The 10,418-nt window shown below is 46.8% G+C and overlaps 1 protein-coding gene across 1 annotated transcript in view; it reads left to right on the top strand.

Annotated features, from left to right (window-relative positions):
* Positions 1-1,485: 1,485 nt before the first annotated feature.
* VAC14 (VAC14 component of PIKFYVE complex) overlaps positions 1,486-10,418 on the top strand; it is a 177,446-nt gene continuing 168,513 nt past the window's right edge. Inside the window, exon 1 of the mRNA XM_038753808.1 lies at positions 1,486-1,666. Within this exon, the coding sequence (XP_038609736.1) occupies positions 1,560-1,666 (107 nt within the window). The 5' untranslated portion in view covers positions 1,486-1,559. The remainder of the gene's footprint in view (positions 1,667-10,418) is intronic.

Raw genomic sequence — 10,418 nt, 5'->3', positions numbered from 1 at the left:
CCCTTGTAGACGGTGAGCCGGCTGTTGGGTAGGGACCGTCTCTAGATGTTGCCAACTTGTCCTTCCCAAGTGCTTAGTCCAGGGCTCTGCACACAGTAAGCGCTCAATAAATACAATTGAATGAATATTCATATATATGTGTATATGTTGTACATATTTATTACTCTATTTATTTATTTATTTTACTTGTATATATTTATTCTATTTATTTTATTTTGTTAATGTTTTGTTTTGTCATCTGTCTCCCCCCTTCTAGGCGGCGAGCCCGCTGTTGGGTAGGGACTGTCTCTACCTGTTGCCAACTTGGACTTCCCAAGCGCTTAGTCCAGTGCTCTGCACATAGGAAGCGCTCAATAAATACAATTGAATGAAAGAATGAATGATTCCGACTCCCCGACGTGCCTGCTGTGTGACCTTGGGCAAGTCACTTCTCTTCTCTGAACCTCAGTTCCCTCCTCTGGAAAATAGGGGTGAGGACTGTAAGCCCCACGTGGGGCAACCTGATTAGATGATTAGAGGGGGCTCCTAGCACTCAGAACAGCGCTGGGCCCATAGTATTGCTCTATTTATTTATTTAATTTGTGCATCTTTATTCTGTGTATTTTCTTTGGTTAATGTTATCGACAAGTAGGGTGCAAAATAGGTTAACTGCTGTAAATCCGGCGCAGGGTTCGTGTACCCAAAATGGTGAGGCAGATAGGAAAAATGACTCGGAGACATGAGTTCAGATAGAGCAGTAAAGAAGGAAAGTGGCTACCTGCCCGTTCACCTCCCGGGAGAGGTATGAGTGACAAGCAGCCCCGATCGCGGCCTCTTCTTCCTCTTTTATTGGGTTTCAAATCCGAGCTACACAAAGGATTCCCGAGAGTTGTGCCGTATGTGAGGCCTTGGCATTCCTAGATCCCAAGTTAAAGTACAACCCACGGTTTGGTTAGTGTTAAAATCCCCGTTTACAAGATGTTATCGGGAGATAACGGTCAAGGTAGGATGGGGACATTCTAGACAGAGAGGAGCCACTTTGGTAAATGTTACTTTACAAACACTGGAGTGCTTTCGGTCTGCACAAAATAAAGGGTTACTGTTGGTATGCACAAGATGGAGTCAGTCATGCCAAGTCTGCCGGTGGACAACAGCTGATTTGTTTTGTTTTGTTGTCTGTCTCCCGCTTCTAGACTGTGAGCCCGTTGTTGGGTAGGGACTGTCTCTTTGTGTTGCCGACTTGGACTTCCCAAGCGCTTAGTCCAGTGCTCTGCACACGGTAAGCGCTCAATAAATACGATTGACTGAAGGTAAGCGCTCGCCGAAGGCCGTCATGATGACGATGCTACTGCTGACTCTTCTGAGGGGGGTGAGGCCTCCGGGGCGGAAAGCGGAAGGCGGTGCGAGTCATGTGAGTGTGAGGCGGCTAAGATGGCGGCCGGCCTCTAGCCGGGCCGGGCCGGGCGGGGAGTACGGGGCGCGCGCCGCTGTCCAGCCAGCCAGCCAGACCCTCGGGCGGCAGGACGGGCGGACGGACGGACAGGGCCGGGGCCGGGCCCTCCGCCGCCGCGGCCACCGCCATGATGAACCCCGAGAAGGACTTCTCGCCGCTCCCCCCCAACGTGGTCCGCGCCCTCAATGACAAGCTGTACGAGAAGAGGAAGGTGGCGGCGCTCGAGATCGAAAAGTAAGGCGGGGCGGGGAGGGAGACACACACATACACACATCCCATATACATACACACCCCACACTCTCTACACACACACACACACACACCCCACATACATACCCACACCCCATACACTCTCCACACACACACACACACCCACACACTACATACACACCCCACACACTCTCCCCCCCCACACACACCCCACACACTCTCCACACACACACACCCCACATGCATACTCCACACACTCTCCACACATACACCCCACATACATACACACCCCACACCCCACATACATACACACCCCACACACTACATACATACACACCCCACACACTACATACATATACACCCCACACACTACATACATACACACCCCACACACTACATACATACACACCCCACACACTACATACATACACACACCCCACACACTCTCACACCCCACACACTCACACACACTCTCCACACACACCCCACACACTCCACATACATACACACACACCCCACACACTACATACATACACACATACCCCACCCACTCTCCACACACAAACCCCACTCTCTCCCCCCCACACCCCCCCCACACTCCACATACATACACACACCCCACACACTACATACATACATACACACACCCCACCCACTCTCCACACAGACACACCCCACACACTACATACGTACACACACCCCACCCACTCTCCACACACCCACACACACACCCCACTCTCTCCCCCCCCCACATCCCACACACACTCTCCACACACACCCCCACACCCCCACACACATACACACACATTTCTTAGTGGCAAGAGCCTGGGCTTGGGAGTCAGAGGTCATGGGTTCTCATCCCTGCTCCACCACTTAATAATAACAATGATGGCATTTATTAAGCACTTACTATGTGCAAAGCACTGTTCTAAGCACTGGGGAGGTTACAAGGTGATCAGGTTGTCCCACGGTGGGGGGGGGGGGGGGCTCACAGTCTTAATCCCCATTTTACAGATGAGGTCACTGAGGCACAGAGAAGTTAGGTGACTTGCCCAAAGTCACACAGCTGACCATTGGCAGAGCCGTGGTTTGAACCCATGACCTCTGACTCCAAATCCCGGGCTCTTTCCACTGAGCCACGCTGCTTCTCTAAGAGAAGAATAGGCCCCACTTGTCAGCTGTGTAACTTTAGGCAAGTCACTTCACTTCTCTGGGCCTCAGTTACCTCATCTGGAAAATGGGCGTGAATACTGTGAACCCCACATGAGACAACCTGATCACCTTGCATCTATCCCAGACTGAGCCCCCTTTTTGCTCTCCTCCTACGCATCCCCCCTGCCCTACCTCCTTCCCCTCCCCACTGCACTTGTATATATATTTGTACAGATTTATTAGTCCATTTATTTTACTTGTACATATTTGCTATTGTGTTTGGTTAATGATGTGCATATAGCTTTAATTCTATTTGTTCTGACGATTTTGACACCTGTCTACATGTTTCATTTTGTTATCTGTCTCCCCCTTCTAGATTGTGAGACTGTTGTTGGGTAGGGACCGTCTCTATATGTTGCCATCTTGTACTTCCCAAGCACTTAGTACAGTGCTCTGCACACAGGAAGCACTCAATAAATACCATTGAATGAATACCCCAACGCTTAGAACAGTGCTGGGCATCTAGTAAGCACATAACAAATACCATCTTCATCATCATCATCATCAAGTCACTTAGCTTCTCTGGGCCTCAGTGACCTCTTCAGTAAAATGAGGATGAAGGCTGTGAGCCCCAAGTGGGACAACATGATCACCTTGTATCTCCCCCAGCGCTTAGAACAGTGCTGGGCACATAGTAAGCACTTAACAAATACCATCATCATCAAGTCACTCAGCTTCTCTGGGCCTCAGTTCCCTCATCTGTAAAATGGGGGTGAAGACTGTGATCCCTAAGTGGGACAACGTGATCACCTTGTATCTACCCCAGTGCTTAGAACAGTGCTGAGCACATAGTAAGCACTTAACAAATACCATCTTCTTCATCATCATCAAGTCACTTAGCTTCTCTGGGCCTTAGTGACCTCTTCTGTAAAATGGGGATCAAGACTGTGAGCCCCAAGTGGGACAACCTGATCACCTTGTATCTACCCCAGCGCTTGGCACATAGTAAGTGCTTAACAAATGCCATCATCATCATCATCATCGTCATCAAGTCAGCTTCTCTGGGCCTTAGTGACCTCTTCTGGAAAATGGGGATCAAGACTGTGAGCCCCAAGTGGGACAACCTGATCACCTTGTATCTTCCCCAGAGTTTAGAACAGTGCTTGGCACATAGTAAGTGCTTAACAAATGCCAACATTGTTATTTATTATACGCTCCCCCCCACACACACATCCTGCCCTCCTGAGCCCAGCGTAGGACAGAACGGCGAACTTGCCACGACAAAAACCGAAACTCCTCATGTAGTCATCATCATTAAAATAATAATGATGACAACGGTATTTCTTAAGTGCTTGCTACGTGCCAAACACCCTTCTAAGCGCTGCTGTGAGCCCGTTGTTGGGTAGGGATTGTCTCTTGCCGAATTTTACTTTCCAAGCGTTTAGTCCAGTGCTCTGCACCCAATAAGCACTCAGTAAATACGATTGAATGAATGAGTGAATCAGATTGTCCCACGTGAGGCTCGATCCCTATTTTCCAGATGAGGTCACTGAGAAGCGATGTGACTTACCCAAGGTCATTCATTCATTCAGTCGTATTCACTGAGCGCTTACTGGGGGATTAAAATTTAGCCGCCCCGTGGGACAACCTGATCACTTCATAACCTCCCCAGCGCGTAGAACAGTGCTTTGCACATAATAAGCACTTAATAAATGCCATTATTATTATTACTGGGAGCAGAGCACTGTGCTAAGCACTTGGAAAGTAGAATTCAGCAACAGAAGTAGTGGCGTGGTCGGGATTAGAACCCACGCCCTCCGACTCCCAAGCCCGTGCACTTTCCACTAAGCCACGCTGCTAATGATGGTATTTGTTAAGCGCTTACTGTGCGCCTAGCACTGTTCCAAGCGCTGGGATAGGTACAAGGTAATCAGGTTGTCCCACTTGGAGCTCACAGGCTTCATCCCCGTTTTACAGATCAGGGAACTGTGGCACAGAGAAGCAGAATGGCTTGCCCAGGGGCACACAGCAGACAAATGGCAGAACTGGGATTAGAACCCATGACCTCTGATTCCCAGGAGCTCCCAGCCTCTGTCCCACTGTCAAAAAGCCGTATCAAACGCCTCTCTCTTCCAAAAAGCTTTCCCCAACTGACCCTCTCCTCTCCCCACTCTGTTCTCTCTCCCTTGTGTGCCATCTGTGAACTTTAATCCCACACCCCTTAAACACTTTGATACTGAGCCCCCTCCTTCAATCAATCAATCATATTTATTGAGCGCTTACTGTGTGCAGAGCACTGTACTAAGCGCTTGGAAAGTCCAAGTTGGCACCATATAGAGACAGTCCCTACCCAACAGTGGGCTCCTTCCTCTCCCCCTCCTCCGCCTTACCTCCTTCCCCTCCCCACAGCACCTGTATATATGTTTGTACAGATTTATTACCCTATTTATTTTATTTGTACATATTTATTCTATTTATTTTATTTTGCTAATATGTTTTGTTTTGCTCTCTGCCTCCCCCTTCTAGACTGTGAGCCCACTGTTGGGTAGGGACCGTCTCTATATGTTGCCAACTTGGACTTCCCAAGCGCTTAGTCCAGTGCTCTGCACACAGTAAGCGCTCAATAAATACGATCGAATGAATGAAATGAATGAATATTTATTATTCTACTTATTTGTCCATATTTATTATTCTACTTATTTTAATTGTCCGTATATATTCAGTTTCTTTTATTTGCCCATATTCATTATTCTACTTATTTTATTTGCCCGTATTTGTTATCCTATTTATTTTATTTGTCCATATTTATTCTTATTTTATTTGTCCATATTTATTATTGTAGACTGTGAGCCCGTTGTTGGGTAGGGGCCGTCTCTATAGGTTGCCAACTTGTACTTCCCAAGCGCTTAGTGCAGTGCTCTGCACACAGTAAGCGCTCAATAAATACAATTGAATGACTGAATGAATATTCACCCCATCCCCACCACACTTATATTACGTGTCCTTATATCCTGTTGCTTCCCCAGCCTGTAACTTAGTGTTTTTCTCCCCAACTAGATTGTAAACTCCTCTCCAGTTTGTGTCTACCGGCTTGATCGTATTCCTTCCCTTCGGCCTTCAGACGCTGACTCAACTGTCTCCCTCCTACCCTACCTCACTGGTTTAATAATAAAAACGATGGTATTTGTTAAGCGCTTACTATGTGCCAGGCACTGTAGTAAGCGCTGGGGTGGATGCAAGCATATCAAGTTGGACACAGCCCCACATGGCGCTTGCAGTCTAGAACCCAAAGAGGAGTTTCTTTTGTTTTTCTAACTCCTTAGTTATAATGTTCATTGAGTGTCCATTTGGTGTGATGCACTGTACTAAATGCTTGGGAAAACAGTGTCTCTTTCATTCATTCATTCATTCATATTTATTGAGCGCTTTCTGTGTGCAGAGCACTGTACTGAGCTTATAGTCTAACTCTAGAAAGATTTAACCCAGAGTGTCCCACAGTGAATTCTCCCCAGTTACGAGCAAGGCACTTTAGAAGAAACTTGCTTGAAAAAGTAAATGGGAGCAGTCCTGTGGGTTCAGAACTTTAGGTACCCATCATCTCACACCTATTGCTAATGAAACTGATCTGTCAAGTTCCCTCATCCACCCTCATAAGCAAAAGGGAGCCTGCAATACCAAGTTGAGATCTCTTTGACTTTTGAGGGCTTTTTGAGTCGTTTTTCAGCCACTTTAGAAGAAACGTGCTTGAAAAAGTAAATGGGGGCAGTCCTGTGGGTTCAGAACTTTAGGTACCTATCATCTCACACCTATTGCTAATGAAACTGATCTGTCAAGTTCCCTCATCCACCCTCATAAGCGAAAGGGAGCCAGCAGTACCAAGTTGAGATCTCTGACTTTTGAGGGCTTTTTGAGTCGTTTTTCAGCCACTTTACAAGAAACTTGCTCGAAAAAGTAAATGGGAGCAGTCCTGTGCGTTTGGAACTTTAGGTACCTATCATCTCACACCTATTGCTAATGAAACTGATCTGTCAAGTTCCCTCATCCACCCTCATAAGCGAAAGGGAGCCAGCAGTACCAAGTTGAGATCTCTTTGACTTTTGAGGGCTTTTTGAGTCGTTTTTCACTTTAGAAGAAACTTGCTTGAAAAAGTAAATGGGAGCAGTTCTGTTGGTTCAGAACTTTAGGTACCTATCATCACACCTATTGCTAATGAAACTGATCTGTCAAGTTCCCTCATCCACCCTCATAAGCGAAAGGGAGCCAGCAGTACCAAGTTGAGATCTGTTTTGACTTTTGAGGGCTTTTTGAGTCGTTTTTCAGCCACTTTAGAAGAAACTTGCTTGAAAAAGTAAGTGGGAGCAGTCCTGTGGGTTCAGAACTTTAGGTACCTAAAATCTCGCACCTATTGCTAATGAAACTGATCTGTCAAGTTCCCTCATCCACTCTCATAAGCGAAAGGGAGCCAGCAGTACCAAGTTGAAATCTCTTTGACTTTTGAGGGCTTTTTGAGTCTCTTTTCAGCCACTTTAGAAGAAACTTGCTCGGAAAAGTAAATGGGAGCAGTCCTGTGGGTTCAGAACTTTAGGTACCTATCATCTCACACCTATTGCTAATGAAACTGATCTGTCAAGTTCCCTCATCCTCCCTCATAAGCGAAAGGGAGCCAGCAGTACCAAGTTGAGATCTCTTTGACTTCTGAGGGCTTTTTGAGTCATTTTTCAGTTCTCTTGAACTATTTTCATTTCCCTCAAAATCTCCCCTTCCCCCTGGATGTGGAATTAATGGACAGCTTAGCCTTTTCTTTTGCAGTGTGGCTTCTCCAGGCTTCTTTAAACAATCAATCGATGATATTTATTGAGGGCTTCCAGTGTGCAGAGCACTGTACTAAGCGCAATACAACAGAGTTGGTAGACCCATTCCCCACCAACAAGGAGCTTAACCGGTCTCTTGGAGGAGATGTGCAGGAACTGAAATCTAAGTTTTTCACATTTAGGTGCCCTTCGTGTTTAAGGTATCGAGGCATTGAGAGATGGAGTTCTCAAAAATGGGATGTGTGTCCCTCTTACTTAGACTGTAAGCTCCATGTGGGATGGGTACTGTGTCCAACATGATTATACTGTGGTTACCCCTCTGCTTAGTACAGTACTTGGCACATAGTAAGTGCTTTAACAAATGCTATAATAATAATTATTATTATTAGTGTTATGAATCTCACAATTTTCTTCTGAGAACACTGTAGAGGGATTAGTATATTTCAGAGGTCATGGGTTCAAACCCCGGCTCCACCAGTTGTCAGCTGTGTGACTTTGGGCAAGCCACTTCACTTCTGTATGCCTCAGTTACCTCATCTGTCAAATGGGGATGAAGACCTGATTACCTTGTAACCTCCCCAGCGCATAGAACAGTGCTTTGCACGTAGTAAGTGCTTAATAAATGCCATTATTATTATTATTATTCAGATTAGGAGGCTCTTCTAACTGGAACCAGATAATAATAATAATAATGATGGCATTTATTAAGCGATTACTATGTGCAAAGCACTGTTTGAAACGCTGATCTCTAGTCCCTTTTCACTTAAGAAAGTTAAAGATGGCAACTTGTTGGTTCTTCGGAGTTCTTCATGCTGTCATGATATTCTCGTTCTGAATGGGTGGACAAGCAAACTATATTTTCTAGGCTGTCTCATTCTTAGATATATGGAAATCAGGGAGTCGGAAGGACCTGGGTTCTAATCCTGACTCTGCCACTTGTCTGCTGTGCGACTTTGGGCAAGTCACTTCTCTTTGCCTCAGTTACCTCACCTGTAAAATGGAGATGAAGGCTGCGAGCCCCATGTGGAACATGGACTGTGTCCAACCTGATTACTCTGTATCTAAGAAGCAGCATGGTCTAATGGAAAGAGCGTGGGCTTGGGAGTCAGGGGGTGGGTTCTAATCCTGCCTCCGCCACTTGTCTGCTGTGTAACTTGGGCAAGTCACTTAACTTCTCTGTGCCTCCGTTACCTCATCTGTAAAATGGGGATTAAAAGTGGGAGCCCCATATGGGACAACCTGATTACCCTGTTATCTACCCCAGCGCTTAGAACAGTGTTTTGCACATAGTAAGCGATTAACAAATACCATCGTTATTATTATCATTATTTATCTACCCCAGCCTTTAGAATAGGGCCTGGAACATAGAGTAAGTGCTTAACAAATACCATAAAAAAACACAAACCTGTAGGACCCCAAGTTGAAGGAACAGATCTGTTTTATCAATCAGTGGGATTTCTTGAGTGTTTACTGTGTGCAGAGCAGTGCACGAAGCACTTAGGAGTATGCAGTGCATTAGAGTTGATCCCTGCTCACAAGAAGCTTACAGTCTGAAAGGAGTTTACAATCTGCAGTCTTACAGTGTAGCGTGTTTAAACACTGCGCTTTAATGAGGCCCTTCTCTTACCTGTGTCTCTCCCTTTAGAGTGTTCCCCTGATACGGGCAGCCCAGAGAACGGGAATTCCTCCAGGTTGCATGCATTGAGAGTGGTGATGTGATGGAGTGTCGCTCTAACCCTAGGGCAGTCCAGCGCCTGGAGGTTAAATGAAGAACAGAAAGCCCTGCTGCTGCCAGATTACCTCCTCACCTAGCTGTGCTTTCCCCCACTCCCCCCACATGCAATCCCGTCCTATCCCGTCTGGACTACTGCATCAGCCTTCTCTCTGATCTCCCATCCTCGTGTCTCTCTCCACTTCAATCCATACTTCATGCTGCTACCCGGATTGTCTTTGTCCAGAAACACTCTGGGCATATTACTCCCCTCCTCAAAAATCTCCAGTGGCTACCAGTCAATCTGCGCATCAGGCAGAAACTCCTCACCCTGGGCTTCAAGGCTGTCCATCCCCTCGCCCCCTCCTACCTCACCTCCCTTCTCTCCTTCTCCAGCCCAGCCCGCACCCTCCGCTCCTCCGCCGCTAATCTCCTCACCGTACCTCGCTCTCGCCTGTCCCGCCATCGACCCCCGGCCCACGTCATCCCTCGGGCCTGGAATGCCCTCCCTCTGCCCATCCGCCAAGCTAGCTCTCTTCCTCCCTTCAAGGTCCTGCTGAGAGCTCACCTCCTCCAGGAGGCCTTCCCAGACTGAGCCCCTTCCTTCCTCTCCCCCTCGTCCCCCTCTCCATCCCCCCCATCTTACCTCCTTCCCTTCCCCACAGCACCTGTATATATGTTTGTACATATTTATTACTCTATTTATTTATTTTACTTGTACATATCTATTCTATTTATTTTATTTTGTTAGTATGTTTGGTTTTGTTCTCTGTCTCCCCCTTTTAGACTGTGAGCCCACTGTTGGGTAGGGACTGTCTCTATACGTTGCCAATTTGTACTTCCCAAGCGCTTAGTACAGTGCTGTGCACATAGCGCTCAATAAATACGATTGATGATGATGCAACAGATTAAGAGGTTCAAGAACCCCTAGTACTCCGCTTTTGTGGGTAAATTGTGTGGGTGTCCAGAACATTCCAGCAAAATCATCCATTTGTGTGTTCCGGGGTGAGTCAGCTTCGTGTCTGTGAGTGTAATGGTGAAAAGTTCAGCCCCATTCTGAATTCACCAGAGCCTCTGAGGCCCATTAGGTTTGCTGTCTCGA

Source organism: Tachyglossus aculeatus, chromosome 11, assembly GCF_015852505.1.
Source record: "Tachyglossus aculeatus isolate mTacAcu1 chromosome 11, mTacAcu1.pri, whole genome shotgun sequence".
In the NCBI taxonomy this organism is placed as follows: domain Eukaryota; kingdom Metazoa; phylum Chordata; class Mammalia; order Monotremata; family Tachyglossidae; genus Tachyglossus; species Tachyglossus aculeatus.
Note: the sequence above shows the minus strand (reverse complement) of the source record. Positions and strands in the feature narration are given on the sequence as shown.